Genomic DNA, 22031 nt, shown 5'->3' with positions numbered 1-22031 from the left:
GACATCTAGTCCAATGCATTTAGTGCTATACTGGCTTCCAGAAGAGAAAGGCAATGTAGTTCATGGCCAGTTAGGGCTGGGAATTCCAGTTTCTGACACTCATGGCATTATGCACAGCCCCACAATATGACAAACTAGCCAACAGACCAGGATCCATAGTCAGACTGCTTGGGTTTGAATCTCTACTCTGAGGCTTTATAGCTATGTGATCTCAAGTTATTGAGCCACTCCCTCCCTTGTAAAATTGGTATCCAAATAGTAGCAGCTTGGATAATGATTAAGTTAGATAATATTTGCAAACTGTAACTGCAACAGTTTAGTGCCTGGCAGAGAATAAGCCTGCAGTAAATGATGATGATGATGATGATGATGATGATGACGACGACGACTACAACGATAGCAAACACTTCTATAAAGTGCTTACTATGTGCCAAGCGCTAAACAATGCATTTATCACGTCCTCTAATCTTTACAACAATCCCAGGAGGTAGGTATTGTCATTACTCCTAGGAAATGGCAGCACAGGGAGGTTGAGAAACTTATCAAAAATCACATAGTAAGAGACAGAATCCAGATTTTTACTTAGAACATCTGTCTCCAGAGTTTGAGCCCTGAACTACCATACTGTCATGAAGGGTCTCTCATGACTTTCTGTTGTCAACACTGACTCTTCCTATGTGTCAGATTCTGCTAATAATGCTTCACAAGAATTAACTCACTGGGTCTTCCACCAACCTATGAGCAGATATTAAGTTTATACTAAACGCTTATGTTAACACATCAAATGGACAAAACACAAGGTGGAAACAATGTAAGGAGAAGGTCCTCAGCTACACAGCAAAGAGAAATTAGATAAAAACCAAACATTCGGAACTACCAGAGAACTACTCTAAACAGAAAATGTCACTGGATACCTCAGACGAAAGTGACCTATGACACAGGGTTGGCAAAGATAAGAAGCTATTTTTCCAGCTTCAGAATTCTGTTGAAGAGCCAGATCATTATTGCAATTTGGAGGAGGAGGTAAAGTGTAGTGGAAAGGTTGAGACAGGAAGTCAAACACCAGCTTTTCACTTACTAGCTGTCTTTCAGCAAGTCACTCAACTTCTCTGAGCCTTGGGTTTTCAGTGGGGATAACAGTATTAAATTTGTAGAGTTATGAAAATTAAAAGATTTTAAGGGCCATGTACAGTGAGTAGCACAGAAGAGACATTTAATAAACATTAGCTTGTTTGTATAAGCACAATGTGTGATAAACTGAGGTCTATTTGTGGATATTTACAGTGCAGGTAAAACACACACTCTCCAATGTATGGGGAAAATGAAATATGTAGTCTCAATCTCCTGCCAGTAATGAATACTGGAATATTCTGCTAAGAGCAGAAGAAAGAAAAATAACTTTTCTTCTGATTTACCTCTGAGACAAAGAAAACTTGGTAAGATGCTTGTCCAGATTGCTGTACTGGAAAGGCTCTTCCAGCATGTATCCTTGGGGATAGCACAGAATGCAAGACTGACAAAGTAAAATTCCAGATTTTCAATCTTGGATAGATCACCAAGGTTTCACAAACACTTTCAGATGACATCGTTCTTTTTTTTTTTTTTAACTTTAATTAATTAATTTATTTATTATTATTATACTTTAGGTTTTAGGGTACATGTGCACAATGTGCAGGTCTGTTACATATGTATACATGTGCCATGCTGGTGCGCTGCACCCACTAACTCGTCATCTAGCATTAGGTATATCTCCCAATGCTATCCCTCCCCCCTCCCCCCTCCCCCCACACCACAACAGGCCCCAGAGTGTGATGTTCCCCTTCCTGTGTCCATGTGTTCTCATTGTTCAATTCCCACCTATGAGTGAGAATATGCAGTGTCTGGTTTTTTGTTCTTGCGATAGTTTACTGAGAATGATGATTTCCCATTTCATCCATGTCCCTACAAAGGACATGAACTCATCATTTTTTATGGCTGCATAGTATTCCATGGTGTATATGTGCTACATTTTCTTAATCCAGTCTATCATTGTTGGACATTTGGGTTGGTTCCAAGTCTTTGCTATTGTGAATAATGCCGCAATAAACATACGTGTGCATGCGTCTTTATAGCAGCATGATTTATAGTCCTTTGGGTATATACCCAGTAATGGGATGTCTGGGTCAAATGGAATTTCTAGTTCTAGATCCCTGAGAAATCCACACACTGACTTCCACAAGGATTGAACTAGTTTACAGTCCCACCAACAGTGTAAAAGTGTTCCTATTTCTCCACATCCTCTCCAGCACCTGTTGTTTCCTGACTTTTTAATGATTGCCATTCTAACTGGTGTGAGATGGTATCTCATTGTGGTTTTGATTTGCATTTCTCTGATGGCCAGTGATGGTGAGCATTTTTTCATGTGTTTTTTGGCTACAAAATGGGAGAAAATTTTCGCAACCTACTCATCTGACAAAGGGCTAATATCCAGAATCTACAATGAACTCCAACAAATTTACAAGAAAAAAACAAACAACCCCATCAAAAAGTGGGCAAAGGACATGAACAGACACTTCTCAAAAGAAGACATTTATGCAGACATCGTTCTTATAGTTCGTCATTACACAGGGGGTTTGATAACAGTGTGAGCTTTCCCAAATCTCAAATTGTTGAACAAACCAAACATACAAAATAATCACTCTTTCCTACATAAATGTGTGTGTATATGTGTGTACATACATATATATATGTGTGTGTATATATATATATATATATAATTTTTTTTCCTCAATAGCTTTAGAGATACAAGTGGTTTTTGGTTACATGGATCAATAATATAGTGGTGACCTCTGGAATTTTAGTGCACCCATCACCGAGTACTGTATACTCTACCCAACAGGTAGTTTTTCATCCTTCATCATCCCCCTCCCACCCTCTCCTCTTCTGAGTCTCCAGTGTCCGTTATACCACTCTATATGCCTGTGCATACCCTTAGCTTAGCTCCCACTTATCAAAAAGAACATGTGGTATCAGATTTTTGATTCCTGAGTCACGTCACTTAGAAAAATGGCCTCTGGTTCCATACAACTTGCTGTAAAAACCATTATTTCATTCTTTTTTATGGCTGATGGTGTATGTATATCACATTTTCCTTATCCACTCATCTGTTGATGGGGACTTGGGTTGGTTCCATATCTTTGCAGTTGTGAAATGTGCTGCAAAAAAAAAATATACATATGCAGGTCTCTTTTTGATATAATGACTTTTTTCTTTTGGGTAGCTACCCAGCAGTGAGATTACTGGATCAAATGGTAGGTCTACTTTGATGTCTTTGAAAAATCTCCAAACTGTTTTCTATAGACATTGTACTAATTTACATTCCCATCAGCAGTATATAAATATTCCTTCTTCACCACATCCACACCAACATCTATTTTTTTTTAATTTTTATTAATAGCCATTCTGCTTTGGGTAAGGTGGTATCTCATTGTGGTTTTAATTTGCATTTCTCTAATGATTAGATCTGTTGTTTTTTTTATGTTTCTTGGCCATTTATATCAATTCTTTTGAGAAATGTCTATTCATGCCATTTGCCCACTTTTTAATGACATCACCTGTTTTTTTTTCTTGCTTAGATTTCCTTATCGATTCTGAATATTAGTCGTTTCGTCAGATGCATAATTGCAATTTTTTTCTCCCACTCCATAGGTTGTCTGTTAATTCTGATTACTATTTCTTTTACTGTGCAGAAGCTTTTTAGTTTAATTAGGTTCCATTTATTTATTTTTGTTTTTGTTCCATTTCTTCTTGTGGTCTTAGTCATAAATTATTTGCCTAGGCCAATATCCAGAAGCGCTTTTCCTAGGTTTTTCTTTCTAGAATTTTTATGTTCTAGAATTTTTCAGGTCTTTAAGTCTTTCATCCATCTTGAGTTAATTTTTTCAATACAGTGAGAGAAAGGGATCCAGTTTCATTCTTCTTCATGTAGCTATCCAATTTTCCCAGCATCACTTATTAGAGTGTCCTTTCTCCAATTTATGTTTTTGTATGCTTTGTAAAAGATCAGCTGATTTTAAACATTAGGTTTTATTTCTAGGTTCTCTCTTCTGTTCTATTGGTCAATGTGTCTACTTTTATACCAGTATTATGCTGTTTTGGTTACTATAGCCTTGTAGCATAATTTGAAGTCCGGTAATGTGATGCCTTCAGATTTGATCTTTTTGCTTAGAATCACTTTGGCCATTTGGGCTCTTTTTGGTTCCATATGAATTTTAGAAATGTTTTTTCTAATTCTGTGAAAAACGATGTTGATATTTTGATAGGAAGTACATTGACTCTGTAGATTGCTTTGGGCACTATGGTCATTTTCATGATACTGAGTCATTCAATTCATAAGCATGGGATGGTTTTCCATTTGTTTGTGTCTTCAATGATTTCTTTCAGTAGTGTTTTGTATTTCTCCTTATAGAGATCTTTTACCTCCTTGCTTAAGTATATTCCTAGGTATTTAAAATTTTTGTAGCTATTATAAAAGAGATTGAGTGCTTGATTTCTCAGCTTGGCCATTGTTGGTATATAGCAGTGCTGCTCATTTGTATACATTGATTTTGTAACCTGAGACTTTACTGAATTTAGTTTATCAGATCTAGGAGTCTTTTGGAGGAGCCTTTAGAGTTTTCTAGGTATATGCTCATGTAATCGGCAAACAGAGACAGTTTGACTTCCTCTTTCCCAATTTGGATGCCCTTTATTTCTTTCTCTTTCCTGATTGCTCTGGCTAGGACTTCCCCTACATATATTTTTAAATCTCTGCATAAACTGCTTTACTGCCATCTCATTGATTTTTTTCTCTTTCTCCAACATAACATTGCTTAATGCCTCATTCTTTCCCCACGATCTCCACTGTAAGTAAATTATTATTTGTGCAAGAGAATTATAATTCTAAAAGAATATCCTTTATACTGTGATTGATGGAAAATATGCTTTTAACTTGCAGGGCAAGACCAATTTTCTAACACTTCAGTTCTATTTGCTCAAATGCATTATGGCTATAAAGCACCAATTATGCCTAATAACAGCATTATTCTTACCTCAGTAAGTTTGGTAAAGCTTTAAGGACTCTCAACTTTGGCAATCAATTTAGTTAACTGTAGGAAAGAGCCAATTTCATATAGATTATTACCTTAATGTCATATAAGTGGTACTCAATATACATTTACACATACTTCTATTAAGCCTTCCAGATAAAACATACTCTAGAAGCAGTATTGGTATAATATCACAGTTATCAAAGTTTCAGCTCATATTTTCCACTTCCTCTACCCCTAAATCTTACAGGTTCTACAAATTAAATTTGTGACAGCCTTGGTAAAAATCACAAAAATAAGGGATTAAGAGGATAGCTTCAAATAGGGGACTAAAGGTATACATGAGTACTAGCCAAGTTCTAGTGGAAAAGTAATACATTCTATTTTTCTTTTTAGGCCCCACCACCCAGCCATCTCACCATCCTAAAACCAGAAATCTTCCAAAATGTCTTCTGATCCCTCAACCCTACATCCAACCAGATGTCAAGGTATATCAATTCTATCTTTTAAATGTCTAAATGCAAGGTCCATACTACTGCCCTAGCTTCAGTATTCTCCTGTTTAATATTGCAACAGAGAAGTTTTACTAATTTACAAGTTTTTGAAATACAAATTAAGAACATCACAGAACATGCACATCGACAGATGGCAATTATGGTCACTGGGACTTAAGGCCGAATGGACCCAAGGCATCCTCCAGAGCCCTCAGCTCTAACAAACTTTCTCCATTCTATTGCTTCACCACCTAGGCAAGCTCTCTAGAATGTAAATCTGGTTACATCTTGCTCTCCTGCTTAAACATTTCTCTGAATTCTGCCTGTCTTTAAAGAAAGTAAAGTCCAGGCCAGGCACGGTGGCTCACGCCTGTAATCCCAGCACTTTGGGAGGCCGAGATGGGCATATTATGAGGTCAGGAGATCGAGACCATCCTTGCTAAAATGGTGAAACCCCGTCTCTACTAAAAATACAAAAAATTAGCCGGGCGTGGTGGTGTGTGCCTGTAGTCCCAGCTACTTGGGAGGCTGAGGCAAGAGAATGGCATGAACCCAGGAGGCGGAGCTGGCAGTGAGCCGAAATCGCGCCACTGCAATCTAGCCTGGACAACACAGCGAGACTCCATCTCACAAAAAAAAAAAATAAATAAAAAAGTAAAGTCCAAGTTGAGAAGTACTGATTGAGTCTAATTCAGAAACGGAAGCTAATGTGCTCTAATACTCTGGAACTATTTATTACCTTGGATGCCTACAACCCCATGGAAACTGACCATATAATCTTCCAAAGTTACTACTGCAATATAGATTTTCTGCATTTTTCAAAAGAACTGAACTCTTAGCTGGATGTGATGTCTCATGCTTCTAATCCCAGCACTGTCGGAGGCTGAGGTAGGAGAACTGCTTGAGACAAGGAGTTTGAGACCAGCTTGGGCCACATAGTGAGACACCCATCTCTACAAACAATTCAAAAATTAGTCAAGCATGATGGTGTGTGTCTGTAGTTCTATCTACTTGGGAGATTGAGATGCGAGGATTGCTTGAGCCCAGGAGTCCATGGCTGCAGTGAGCTATGATCGTACCACTGTCCTCCAGCCTCCATGAAAAAGTGAGACCCTGCCTATACATAAATAAATACATATATAAAGAAAGAAAAATTTTTTTAGAAAGAACTGAATTATTTTCTCAAGATAGAAATGTGTAACATCAAGGTAATATTTTTGTTTTTATGGTTTCCTAACTGTTACCACAAATATTAAAAAGTGAGCCATTCTGAGGCCTGAAGCAGTATTTGTAACCTTGGTTTATAGAGTCCTAATTAAGTCAAGCACCAAGAAGCCCTAGCATGAGTGATGGACAAAGCCACTCACAGAAAAGATGCAGGCTTTGCCTTTCTCAAAGTTCAGTTTGTCTGAGAAATACATGTAAAAATTGTTATCTGGAGTGGTAAATATAATAAGAGATACATAAATGGAACTACAGGAGTATCAAGACAAGTTTTACCAGACAGGGAAGACAGAGAAAAGCACTCCAAGCAGAAGAAAATGTACAAGCAAAGGCAAGAAAGTGTGACTATGCATAGGATGTCAATGATAAAAATGAACTTTGTAATTTAGAAAATGCAAATATCCACTATGATATTTGGGATTGTCACATGAAAATTTTACTGTTACTTTGTAAAGGTCATGTTTATTTATCAAACAAGAGGGTTTTGGTATTTGTTATTTGGTTTGTTATTTGTTGTTTGGTTTTTGTTTGTTTGCTTGGTTGCAAAGATCGGGTCTTGCTATGTTTCCCAGGCTGATCTTGAACTCCTGGGCTCAAGTGATCCTCCCAACTCAGCCTCCCAAAGTCCTGGAATTTAGGCATGAGCCAATGTGCCTGACCTAGGAGTTATTTTTATTGCCAATCTATATTACTTACTTTTGACATCAGAACAAGAAAGGAAATTATGCTCAATACAGCAGACTGCTGCCCAGTATTTCCTCATTAATGAGTTAGACTACTTACATTACTAGTATAGATCAGAATTTCCAGGTATAAAACCTCTAAATAACTCCAAACGTCATTTTTCCAGGATTTTCTTTTCATTTGAATTACAACAGTAAATGTCCAGTCTGTACAGGGACCCCAAACACAAATAGCAACAGTTTCATTGAAGAAACATAAACATCAATTCTTAAAAAAAAAAAAATGAAACACAGCTACATTCCTCTAATTTCCATCTTACCCAGACCAGGGGGAAGGAGGATTGTCCTCCGAAAAACTGAGGATATTCTTAACTAACCAGAGTGATGGATAATCAAGCATAAATAGTTAAAATTTTTAGATAGATAATGTTCACAGTATAATTTTACTCAAATGTTTCAACTCTCTACTTCAAAAAACCTTTTATAATCACTACAATTGCTGAAAACTTAATACTTTGAATTTATTCTCTATTGCTTAATTATTTAATCAAAGTGCTTGAAAGCTACAGGCTACAGAAACAGTTATCAAAATGGAGGGATAACATACAGGAAATTCTAAAGGAGGGAAATATCTTTAAGGTGGATTACTAGCCCCTGAAGAATTGAGATTAGATAGAAGTCAATATCCATATTCAATCTGAACAGAAATGCTCTTTCACCAAAACACGAGGTTACAGATTTTTTAAGTCCTACTGTAATAACATCACTTTTCCACATTCCTTCATCATCTTGCCCCACGCTTCCCCTCACGGAAGAGAGCTAAACAAACCTAGATGGTTCTACTTACAATTGTGAAGTTCATGACTTTGAGAATCCAGATGGTCATGGCCAAGTTCACCAGTATTAAAATCATGAGGAGCAGGACAAAGAAATACAGGCATCGTTTCCGCCAGCCGTAAATCCCCACTTTGTATACCTGTGGCCCCACCGAGCCGGGCATGGTGCTCCGGTGGTGAGTGTACTGTTCCTGAGGCATCTGAAATAAACGAGGCAAGAGAGAAGCACTCACATTAAACTGCCGAGAGAAGAGAAAAAAAATAAAGGAAAGAAAAATCAACTGATGAAGAGATATGGCTGGCTGCTGTCTACATTTACACCCTTCGACAACTCTAAAAATCCATTTCCTCTGGACAAAAGTGGCTTCTCTGGATGCTAGCTTGAGGCTTCTCATTTAACACAGCCATGACTTCTGATGTGCACTGATATAGCCACAGTCACACACATACTGGGTGGAAAGGGACTCCTAGGAGGCCATTTTCCAAATGACTCAGAATTCCAACATCTTTGTGGGGGAGATACTCAAAGACCTACCAAACCGAAGGAAAAATTTAGAATTACTGAAGAAAATAAGGTAACCCCAGCAGTTCACCTTAGTAACATAAAAATATTATTCAGGCAATTTATTTGTGGGGGTTAAAAAATTTTGAACACAATCATTTTGTATTGCCAGTCAGTGGCAACCGTGGCAGCTTTGACTGCTCCTCTATTTCAGATTTAAAAGGGGTCCTTGCAGACACACAGCTGGAATCCCACTTGATTTGGGAAACTTCAACAAGTGATAGTCTAGTAAATACCTAACTACCCCTGAGTTAGTCTTTGTGAGTTAGGCAATTCTAATCATTATCAGGCAACTTATTTAAGAAACATAAAGGAGGGTCAAAGTCAAGTAAAATGTGAACATTAGCTCGTAGGCTAATGAGAGGATGAACTAGTTAAATGCTAAGCACAGTAGAGAGAGAGAAATTAGAAAAGGATTTGTCAATATATTATGAAGTAATATGTTGATGCCCTTTAAAATAAGGAAGGTTTTCCAAGTCCCTGCTGTTGACACAAATTATCTTTATACTAGAATTACTAATTAAGTGTCAACACAAATGTAGATAAACATATCACTTCTATCCAATTCTAAAACCAAAACAAATTTTAAAATTAAATATAAATAAAGCTAGAAAATGCCTATCACTCAAACTGAAAAATAACAAAGTACTACAAAGGATGAGTTGCCTTAAACTAAATCACATGAATGTGGTACCAAGGGTTCTGGCACAAGGTCTCCAGAGCACAGCATGTCTACTCTGTCATAAGCCATGTAATAACAGGACCCCCACTGCCTATCTCCATTCAGATAATGGTACAGCCCTTATTTTTACTTCATTTGGCTGTCATGTAGACATGCTGCATTCCCTACAAATAAGACCTACTCCATTTATTTTCTTCTCAGCCAATAGCAATAAATTAGTAATGTGGTGCCAAAGTGGCCATAATGAAAACCAAGATGCAGGCCCTAAAATCACATCCTTGGTTATTAGGATATCTTCCAGATGGTTCAGAATATGATTATTTTTTGGTTTTTAGATAATCATTAAAATGGACACATAAAATCTAAAAATCCCCTAGAGAACTCATGGCCATTAGGCATCAGTAGAATTCCATTTGAAAAACTGAGTGAATTCTTCCTTATGGCTAACTAAAATGCTCCATGAAGGCCTACATGGCATCTGTCTCATTCCAAACACATACCCTAGTGCCGAAATCAGTACCTAGTATATGTTGGAATATGTGTGTGGAATGATGGAATGGAAAACAGAATGCATAAATGATGACCCAATGAATGATTTCCCATCTGCTACCAGCTCTGCTGCTGTCTGGGGGTATGTAAAGGTTTAAGCTAAATACCATGGGCAACTTCTTGTTTGTACACTTGCAAATTTTCACTTCAGGCTCCCAAAGCACTGGGTTCCCAGACAGGCAGTGAGATTTGTGGTGTAAGAGGATCTCAGTTTTAAATCTCAGCTTCTGATAATTCCTCTGCAGATCAGGGATGTGTTATAAGAAGACGGGAACACAACAAAGTCTTCAATCACTGGCCTTTTTAAACATGAAGATCAAATAAAAGTAAAAAGAATGCTTTGTAAGCCTGAAATAAATTAGATTTTTATTTTCCATCAGATCACATTCTATGAAATAAGAAAATGATCACAGAATCTTAGAATCATGTGTGCAATTTCCTTTGATATTAATCAACTAATTGTGAATGAGCCAAATTAAGATTAGAGAAGTTAACCTGCTTGTGCAGGGCTAAAGGATTTGTGGCAGGGTAAGGTCTTGAACAATAATCTGGAATTCTCATAGGTAAGATGAACAGTGAGAAATTCTTTACAAATAAGTGTGCAGAAGCTGATGATATTGCCACTATATCAGTTGCCTTTTCTCTGTCATTCAACCCAACCGATGGTGTCATTACATAAACATAGCTATAAAATGGAAATGACACGTTCAATAAATGTTTATAAGAGGATGGAGGTATAGGTAGCATGCTTGTGATTTCTTGTTTTCATACACATACAGGTAGAACTTGACAGAATGCAGTGATTATCTTGACTAAGGGTTCTCAGCCCTGGATGCACATCAGAGTTACTGATGGAGCTGTTAAAAACATTTGTACTCGGCTGGGCATGGTGGCTCACACCTGTAATCCCAGCACTTTGGGATGCCAAGGCAGGGGAATCACTTGAGGTCAGGAGTTTCAGACCAGACTGGACAACATGGTAAAACTCCATTTCTACTAAAAATGCAAAAATTAGCTGGGCATGGTGGCGGGCGCCTGTAATCCCAGCTACTTGGGAGGCTGAGGCAGGGAGAATTGCTTGAACCCGGGAGGCGGAGGTTGCAGTGAGCCAAGATTGCACCATTGCACTCCAGCCTGGGAAACAGAGTGAAGACTTCGTCTCAAAAAATAAATAAGTAAATAAAATTTTAAAAACACACATCTGTACTCAGGTTAAGTAACAATCACAGAGGTAGCACCCAGGCATCAGTATTTATTAAAGCTTCCCAGATAATTCTAAGAGTAGACAGGATTGCATGCCATTGGTCTAGAATAATGCCACTCAACCCTAATTATGCACCAAAACACAAAAGAAACTGAACAAATATGGTACAAATTTTGAGCTCCATTTTCAGAATCTGGAGCTCAGGGTGGAACACTGTGAAAAATCTCCCAGATGATTCTAAGCATTTGGGACAACATCTAAAAAATGGCTTTCACTTTTTTTTCATAGGGTAATCATTGTAAGACAAAGTCTTGAAAGAAACTCTAGTGTGTACAATAGCAAAAAAATAAAATAAAATAAAATAAAAAATAAAAAAGCAGAATTCCTCCGCTTAAAGCAGGGTTTGGCTACCCTTGAGGCATCTCTGCAGAATCCTTTGCTCCTGGGAAATACTAATTTTGTCCAAGACAAAATTGACCAGCTGTGGAAGTCAAGACCAGGAGGAAGCAGCTCCTTTTCAAGTCACACAGCAAATTAGAAGCTGAGCAGGGATTATAACTTGGATCTTTTGCTGCATGGTATAGTGGCTTATTGCATGTCATCTCCACCACACCCTCTTTAATGAGTCCCATGAAACAGAATACTCCAGTCTCCAACTCATTAAACTACATAAGAAAGAAACAGTGAAGGGGATGAGCACTTTTCTACAAATAATTATAAAAGGAGGCCTTTCCATGAAAACATATGGTAATGGATACATCTGTTGTAAAGAATCCTGCATGGAGAGGGGGGAGGAGCCAAGTTGGCCAAATAGGAACAGCTCCAGTCTACAGCTCCCAGCGCTAGTGATGCAGAAGATGGGTGATTTCTGCATTTCCATCTGAGGTACCGTGTTCACCTCACCAGGGAGTGCAAGACAGTGGGCGCAAATCAGTGGATGAGTGCACCCTGCGCCAGCCGAAGCAGGGGCGAGGCATTGCCTCACTCGGGAAGCGCAAGGGGTCAGAGAGTTCCCTTTCCAGGGGTGACAGACGACACCTGGAAAATCGGGCCACTCCCATCCGAATACTGTGCTTTTCCAACGGGCTTAGGAAACGGTGCCCCAGGAGACTATAGCCCGCACCTGGCTCAGAGGGTCCTACGCCCACGGAGTCTCGCTGATTGCTAGCACAGCAGTCTGAGATCAAACAGCAAGTCCGCAGCGAGGCTGGGGGAGGGGCGCCCGCCATTGCCCAGGCTCGCTTAGGTAAACAAAGCAGCCTGGAAGCTTGAACTGGGTGGAGCCCACCACAGCTCAAGGAGGCCTGCCTGCCTCTGTAGGCTCCACCTCTGGGGGCAGGGCACAAACAAAAAGACAGCAGTAACCTCTGCAGACTTAAATGTCCCTGTCTGGCAGCTTTGAGGAGAGCAGTGGTTCTCCCAGCATGCAGCTGGAGATCTGAGAACGGGCTGACTGCCTCCTCAAGTGGGTCCCTGACCCCTGACCCCCGAGCAGCCTAACTGGGAGGCACCCCCCAGCAGGGGCAGACTGACACCTCACACGGCCGGCCAGGTACTCCAATAGACCTGCAGCTGAGGGTCCTGTCTGTTAGAAGGAAAACTAACAGAAAGGACATCCACACCAAAAACCCATCTGTACATCACCATCATCAAAGACCAAAAGTAGATAAAACCACAAAGATGGGGAAAAAACAGAGCAGAAAAACTGCAAACTCTAAAAAGCAGAGTACCTCTCCTCCTCCAAAGGAATGCAGTTCCTCACCAGCAACGGAACAAAGCTGGACGGAGAATGACTTTGACGAGCTGAGAGAAGAAGTCTTCAGATGATCAAATTACTCCAAGCTACGGGAGGATATTCAAACCAAAGGCAAAGAAGTTGAAATCTTTGAAACAAATTTAGAAGAATGTATAACTAGAATAACCAATACAGAGAAGTGCTTAAAGGAGCTGATGGAGCTGAAAACCAAGGCTCGAGAACTACGTGAAGAATGCAGAAGCCTCAGGAGCCGATGCGATCAAATGGAAGAAAGGGTATGAGCCCTGGAAGATGAAATGAATGAAGTGAAGCGAGAAGGGAAGTTTAGAGAAAAAAGAATAAAAAGAAAAGAGCAAAGCCTCCAAGAAATGTGGGACTATGTGAAAAGACCAAATCTCCGTCTGATTGGTGTACCTGAAAGTGACGGGGAGAATGGAAACAAGTTGGAAAACACTCTGCAGGATATTATCCAGGAGAACTTCCCCAATCTAGCAAGGCAGGCCAACATTCAGATTCAGGAAATACAGAGAACGCCACAAAGATACTCCTCGAGAAGAGCAACTCCAAGACACATAATTGTCAGATTCACCAAAGTTGAAATGAAGGAAAAAATGTTAAGAGCAGCCAGAGAGAAAGGTCGGGTTACCATCAAAGGGAAGCCCATCAGACTAACAGCGGATCTCTCAGCACAAACCCTACAAGCCAGAAGAGAGTGGGGGCCAATATTCAACATTCTTAAAGAAAAGAATTTTCAACCCAGAATTTCATATCCTGCCAAACTAAGCTTCATAAGTGAAGGAGAAATAAAATACTTTACAGACAAGCAAATGCTGAGAGATTTTGTCACCACCAGGCCTGCCCTAAAAGAGCTCCTGAAGGAAGCGCTAAACATGGAAAGGCACAACCGGTACCAGCCACTGCAAAATCATACCGAAATGTAAAGACCATTGAGACTAGGAAGAGACTGCATCAACTAACGAGCAAAATAACCAGCTAACATCATAATGACAGGATAAGATTCACACATAACAATATTAACTTTAAATGTAAATGGACTAAATGCTCCAATTAAAAGACACAGACTGGCAAATTGGATAAAGACTCAAGACCCATCAGTGTGCTGTATTCAGGAAACCCATCTCACGTGCAGAGACACACATAGGCTCAGAATAAAAGGATGGAGGAAGATCTACCAAGCAAATGGAAAACAAAAAAAGGCAGGGGTTGCAATCCTAGTCTCTGATAAAACAGACTTTAAACCAACAAAGATCAAAAGAGACAAAGAAGGCCATTACATAATGGTAAAGGGATTAATTCAACAAGAAGAGCTAACTATCCTAAATATATATGCACCCAATACAGGAGCACCCAGATTCATAAAGCAAGTCCTGAGTGACCTACAAAGAGACTTAGACTCCCACACATTAATAATGGGAGATTTTAACACCCCACTGTCAACATTAGACAGATCAATGAGACAGAAAGTCAACAAGGATACCCAGGAATTGAACTCAGCTCTGCACCAAGCGGACCTAATAGACATCTACAGAACGCTCCACCCCAAATCAACAGAATATACATTTTTTTTCAGCACCACACCACACCTATTCCAAAATTGACCATATACTTGGAAGTAAAGCTCTCCTCAATAAATGTAAAAGAACAGAAATTATAACAAATTATCTCTCAGATCACAGTGCAATCAAGCTAGAACTCAGGATTAAGAATCTCACTCAAAACCGCTCAACTACGTGGAAACTGAACAACCTGCTCCTGAATGACTACTGGGTACATAACGAAATGAAGGCAGAAATAAAGATGTTCTTTGAAACCAACGAGAACCAAGACACAACATACCAGAATCTCCGGGATGCATTCAAAGCAGTGTGTAGAGGGAAATTTATAGCACTAAATGCCCACAAGAGAAAGCAGGAAAGATCCAAAATTGACACCCTAACATCACAATTAAAAGAACTAGAGAAGTAAGAGCAAACACATTCAAAAGCTAGCAGAAGGCAAGAAATAACTAAAATCAGAGCAGAACTGAAGGAAATAGAGACACAAAAAACCCTTCAAAAAATTAATGAATCCAGGAGCTGGTTTTTTGAAAGGATCAACAAAATTGATAGACCGCTAGCAAGATTAATAAAGAAAAAAAGAGAGAAGAATCAAATAGATGCAATAAAAAATGATAAAGGGGATATCACCACCGATCCCACAGAAATACAAACTACCATCAGAGAATATTAAAAACACCTCTACACAAATAAACTAGAAAATCTAGAAGAAATGGATAAATTCCTCAACACATACACCCTCCCAAGACTAAACCAGGAAGAAGTTGAATCTCTGAATAGACCAATAACAGGAGCTGAAATTGTGGCAATAATCAATAGCTTACCAACCAAAAAAAGTCCAGGATCAGATGGGTTCACAGCCGAATTCTACCAGAGGTACAAGGAGGAGCTGGTACCATTCCTTCTGAAACTATTCCAATCAATAGAAAAAGAGGGAATCCTCCCTAACTCATTTTATGAGGCCAGCATCATCCTGATACCAAACCTGGGCAGAGACACAACAAAAAAAGAGAATTTTAGACCAATATCCTTGATGAACATTGATGCAAAAATCCTCAATAAAATACTGGCAAACAGAATCCAGCAGCACATCAAAAAGCTTATCCACCATGATCAAGTGGGCTTCATCCCTGGGATGCAAGGCTGGTTCAATATACGCAAATCAATAAATGTAATCCAGCATATAAACAGAACCAAAGACAAAAACCACATGATTATCTCAATAGATGCAGAAAAGGCCTTTGACAAAATTCAACAACCCTTCATGCTAAAAACTCTCAATAAATTAGGTATTGATGGGACATATCTCAAAATAATAAGAGCTATTTATGACAAACCCACAGCCAATATCATACTGAATGGGCAAAAACTGGAAGCATTCCCTTTGAAAACTGGCACAAGACAGGGATGCCCTCTCTCACCACTTCTATTCGACATAGTGTTGGAAGTTCTGGCCAGGGCAATTAGGCAAGAGAAGGAAATCAAGGGTATTCAATTAGGAAAAGAGGAAGTCAAATTGTCCCTGTTTGCAGATGACATGATAGTATATCTAGAACACCCCATTGTCTCAGCCCAAAATCTCCTTAAGCTGATAAGCAGCTTCAGCAAAGTCTCAGGATACAAAATCAATGTACAAAAATCACAAGCATTCTTATACATCAATAACAGACAAACAGAGAGCCAAATAATGAGTGAACTCCCATTCACAATTGCTTCAAAGAGAATAAAATACCTAGGAATCCAACTAACAAGGGATGTGAAGGACCTCTTCAAGGAGAACTACAAACCACTGCTCAAGGAAATAAAAGAGGATACAAACAAATGGAAGAACATTCCATGCTCATGGGTAGGAAGAATCAATATCATGAAAATGGCCATCCTTCCCAAGGTAATTTACAGATTCAATGCCACCCCCATCAAGTTACCAATGACTTTCTTCACAGAATTGGAAAAAACTACTTTAAAGTTCATATGGAACCAAAAAAGAGCCCACATCGCCAAGTCAATCCTAAGCCAAAAGAACAAAGCTGGAGGCATCACACTACCTGACTTCAAACTATACTACAAGGCTAGAGTAACCAAAACAGCATGGTACTGGTACCAAAACAGAGATATAGATCAATGGAACAGAACAGAGCTGTCAGAAATAATGCCACATATCTATAAGTATCTGATCTTTGACAAACCTGAGAAAAACAAGCAATGGGGAAAGGATTCCCTATTTAATAAATGGTGCTGGGAAAACTGGCTAGCCATATGTAGAAAGCTGAAACTGGATCCCTTCCTTACACCTTATACAAAAATCAATTCAAGATGGATTAAAGACTTAAATGTTAGGCCTAAAACCATAAAAACCCTAGAAGAAAACCTAGGCATTACCATTCAGGACATAGGCATGGGCAAGGATTTCATGTCTAAAACACCAAAAGCAATAGCAACAAAAGCCAAAATTGACAAATGGGATCTAATTAAACTCAAGAGCTTCTGCACAGCAAAGGAAACTACCATCAGCGTGAACAGGCAACCTACAAAATGGGAGAAAATTTTCACAACCTACTCATCTGACAAGGGGCTAATATCCAGAATCTACAATGAACTCCAACAAATTTACAAGAAAAAAACAAACAACCCAATCAAAAAGTGGGCGAAGGACATGAACAGACACTTCTCAAAAGAAGACATCTATGCAGCCAAAAAACACATGAAAAAATGCTCACCATCACTGGCCATCAGAGAAATGCAAATCAAAACCACAATGAGATACCATCTCATACCAGTTAGAATGGCAATCATTAAAAAGTCAGGAAACAACAGGTGCTGGAGAGGATGTGGAGAAATAGGAACACTTTTACACTGTTGGTGGGACTGTAAACTAGCTCAACCCTTGTGGAAGTCAGTGTGGCGATTCCTCAGGGATCTAGAACTAGAAATTCCATTTGACCCAGCCATCCCATTACTGGGTATATACCCAAAGGACTATAAATCATGCTGCTATAAAGACACATGCACACGTATGTTTATTGCAGCATTATTCACAATAGCAAAGACTTGGAACCAACCCAAATGTCCAACAATGATAGACTGGATTAAGAAAATGTGGCACATATACACCATGGAATACTATGCAGCCATAAAAAATGATGAGTTCACGTCCTTTGTAGGGACATGGATGAAATTGGAAATCATCATTCTCAGTAAACTGTCGCAAGAACAAAAAACCAAACACCGCATATTCTCACTCATAGGTGGGAATTGAACAATGAGAACACATGGGCACAGGAAGGGGAACATCACACTTCGGGGACTGTTGTGGGGTGGGGGGAGCGGGGAGGGATAGCATTGGGAGATATACCTAATGCTAGATGACGAGTTGGTGGGTGCAGCGCACCAGCATGGCACATGTATACATATGTAACTTACCTGCACGTTGTGCACATGTACCATAGAGCCTAAAGTATAATAATAATAATAATAATATAATAATAATAATAATAATAAAAAGAAAAAAAAATAAAAATAAAATAAGTAAAAAAAAAAAAAAAGAAAGAAAATACTTCTTAGGCCACCAGCGTCATCCATGTTGCTGAATCCTATGGATACTTTTTAGTATTTATTTTACTTGTATTCCACCTCACTCAACTCAGAAGCAGAAAATGTCTGTTTTCTCTTTTGAAAATTATTATAAAATATTTTTGTATTAAAAAAAAAAGAATCCTGCATGGAAAGGGAAATTTAGATATGCTGAGTACGTTCATTTTTCTAATCAAAAATTAAAACATGTTGAAAGATAAAAACAAAGACGAATGACAATCTCCAATCTATCATTCTTCTTATTCCTTCCCAGAACAAATGTACTGTCCGGGGAATTGAAGTTAAAACTTTAATTCCTCACTTGGGCAGACCTCAGGCCTTTGAAGACCCCAGGAGAGGCCCCAGTAAATCATGACAATAGTCATACAATTGTATAAAATTTTTAAAAGATGTTTTAATCGCAACTCGCTAAACCCTATCTTTTTCTACTCTGACTTCCCCTCATGTTAGCTCTGGAGGATTTACATGCATTTTGGAGATCTAAGAAGAAGTTGGCTTAGTGGTTCATATAGTTTGAATGCAGAATATATTTACATGGTTTGCAGCACTTCCCAGTAGAAGTACATTACTGATAGCTCTCCTGGTGTAGGAATGTCTTCTAGGAATACTCCTTCCACCCATAGCTCCAATTCATCAAGCATGGTGACATGAAGGAAGAGGACCAAAGGACACGATGCAAAATAAACATGACCTACAATGGCCAGCACCAGAAATACATGGGTAGTAGAAAAGACAGAAGCTAGTCAAAAGTTTATCTGATAATCATCAGATATGTAAAATTTCAAATGTAGAATTCAACTGTCATTGATGCCTCATCAAAACAAATGCTCTACTGTCAATAATACATTGAATTTGGCATATATAATCATAAATGTTCCATATGTGTTTTATTTTGTATGGGAATTGTGGAAAATATAATTAACCAGAATACTTGGGTTTGTAGGTTATGTATAGCATGTGTATCTTTGTGTAAAGTTGTGTGCATTCTACATTACAACCATCAATATTTAAGAAGTTTTGTCAAAATTGCCATAAAAATAATTATCTTTCCATTGTCTACACAGAAAGTGATAATGGCATATAGCTTTCATATGAAGAGACAATTAAAGGCTCTACAACCAGAAAGTACAGAAAAAGTATGAGGCAGTTAATTATTAGCAATATTATCCTTCCTGATTTTGTGATGTCGTCTTTTAAAAATTGATAATTTAATTTCCTTTCTCATTCTAAGGACATATTCATGTTGTTAACTTGTTTGTATTCCTAATATTTTTAGTTTTTTCTTATCCCAATTGTTTTTAGCAGTAAGGTATTTTTAAGTTATGGTATGTATTTTTAGATATAATGCTATTGCACAATAGTATACTACAGTATAAAGATAAACTTTATCTGCACTGTGAAACCCAAACATTTGTGTGATTCACTTTACTGTCATGTTTGTTTTAATGGAAATAAAGCAAATGCATTTTTTAGCAAAACATTTGTTCAATGAATGAATGAGTGTACATTTGTTCAATGAATGAATGAGTGTACATTTGTTCAATGAATGAATGAGTGTACATTTGTTCAATGAATGAATGAGTGTACATTTGTTCAATGAAAGAATAAATGAATAAAAATCAAGCCACCATTAAACAGTAAAGTGTATTCCCTAGTAATAAATAACTAGCTATATCAGAAGAAGTAAAGACTTATACAACTTTGTTTTTCCAAAGGCACATACAATTATATGAATGCTAAGCAGGCTTAAATCCAAAGCATTACTCCGTCATAAAGCTATTTTCAATGTTGACCTGTTTATAAACAAATTCACTTGACTTAAGGATCATCTGTTTCTTGCACACAAAATGTAAGAGGATTATATTTCCCAAAGAATGAATACAGTAAAACTTTGTTGTTTTGCCATTAGATAGGAAGAAACTACCAAAAGACAAGACAATGCTATTATATAATATAACCACCTGCAATCATTAATTAATTAAATAGTGGTCAAATATTTTAGATGTAGAGTTTCCCAAGAAGGTCACTCTGAATGGCCGTATTACTAAAGCATGTTTTGGAGAGCTGTAACCTCATGGTCTCAGGCATTCAAATGTTCCTACCTGGGACTGCAAATGTTCCTAACTGGGATTGCATAGCATTACAGAGTCAAGGCTTGATATTAATTTAATCTAGCAATCTCAAGGGTTGACTTGGACTTGGGCTTGTGAAGTCAAGGATTGACTTGGACTTGGACTTGTGAAGAACCTCCTTCGAGGCTGTGTGGCCCTGTGTAACTTCTACCACTTCAACCACCACCAACACCTCAGTGACTCTGTGATGACCATGCAGCCATCTCCAGTAGCCTCATCAGGGCTCAACGCCAGTCTGAGAAGCCTCCTAACTTTATGCAAATCCCACCCACTGTGAAGTTGTCACCGAGATCTTTCAACCAGGCCCAACCTACATGATACCTGGGCCTAGCCATCGTCCATCTAATTAAGGAAGCTACGTGAGCTTCAAAGTGATGAGTCTGCCATCTTCAACAAGTCTTTAATATCTTAACAGAGAAACTGCTCTGTTTAGACTCAAGTGGTCATTAATTTTATATCATGCTGACTTTCCTTCCTATACTTGGTAGGAATCAAATGGCTACTGTGAAAATCTCCTATTGCTCCTCTTCTTACAGGTCATTGAGAAGATATAGGGATGAAAAAGGGTTGTGGGGCAGGAGCATCCACAGCTGGTCGGCTTTGTGAGGCTGAGCGCATATTCTAGTCTAATACCATTGAAGTGGTCAGTTTTTGTTTGCATCTTTGTTCCCACAGGGCTCCTCTTCAGGAGAAAAACAAATGCTTTCCTTTTTTGCCCCCTGGAAATAGTTACAGTATCTACATTACCAATTTGCTGTGCAAAAATGCATTATGTTTTCAGGGATGGTTTGTAAACATACAAACAAAAAAAAACCCAGTAAACTTCCTAAAAACACATCAATGCCATCAAGTTTCCTAATGATCTTTCTTTTGGGCCTGTAAAATTGTATGGGCCATGATCAACTCTACCATAAGGCAGAGCTGACAAGAAGAAGGGGCATTAGCAGGCATTTCACTGATGTTTGACTCTGCTCCCCACCAGGCTTCATAATCTCTTGTTCCATAAAGGAATTTATGGGGGTGGGTGCTGTGAGTGCAGTTCTCTGTTCAGTTATGCACTGTCAGGGAGAGACATGGCAAAGTACAGAGTTGACCTTCAGAAAAAAATTCCAATCCCAATCTATTTTTCAACAGTAAAATATTTATATATTTTGACATCTACTATATATGTCAGTAGGTCCTAGAGATAAAGGCCTTCAAAAGGATGAAAATGATCATATTCTGCTTTCATCAAGCTCATATTTTAATGAGTGATGGACAATAAACAATAATGGACAATAATGAAACCCCTAGAACTAAAGTTAGGTGCTAGGAAGAAACGAAGAGGTACCTGTAATGGAGAATAGAAGATGACCCACTCTGGTCATGGAAGGTAATTCTGATAAGGAGACGATTAAGATGATACTTGGGGGTGGGGGCAAGCTTTTCAGCAGAAGGCAGAGCAAGCACTACGGCCTGAAGAACTCAAGCTCAAGAGTTGGATTGAATGAGCTCAGAGGACGGGATGAGAGGTGAGTTTGTAGAAAGAGGTGGGGCACCTCCTAGATTCTAACGAATAGAGAAAAATACAGCAAGACTGATGGTTACACTATCTAAGAATAAGACAAGTGATACAAATCAAGTAAGTTTTTATTTTTCTTGGTGATGCTACAGGTTAAAATTAGGTAAATTTAAA

The 22031-nt window shown here is 38.5% G+C and overlaps 1 protein-coding gene across 11 annotated transcripts in view; it reads right to left on the bottom strand.

The window, feature by feature from the left end:
* SGCD (sarcoglycan delta) overlaps positions 1–22031 on the bottom strand; it is a 1056619-nt gene that overhangs the window by 418516 nt on the left and 616072 nt on the right. For 7 of the 11 annotated variants that reach the window (XM_063665308.1, XM_054488390.2, XM_063665313.1 and 4 more), the window contains one exon: positions 8315–8503. In XM_063665308.1, the coding sequence (XP_063521378.1) occupies positions 8315–8503 (189 nt within the window). Of the gene's footprint in view, positions 1–8314; positions 8504–13030; positions 13143–15457; positions 15619–22031 lie in introns of those variants that run through there. The other 4 variants (XM_063665312.1, XM_063665310.1, XM_063665311.1 and 1 more) reach the window with 4 other exon arrangements.

Source organism: Pongo pygmaeus, chromosome 4 (genome assembly GCF_028885625.2).
Source record: "Pongo pygmaeus isolate AG05252 chromosome 4, NHGRI_mPonPyg2-v2.0_pri, whole genome shotgun sequence".
Lineage (NCBI taxonomy): Eukaryota > Metazoa > Chordata > Mammalia > Primates > Hominidae > Pongo > Pongo pygmaeus.
Note: the sequence above shows the minus strand (reverse complement) of the source record. Positions and strands in the feature narration are given on the sequence as shown.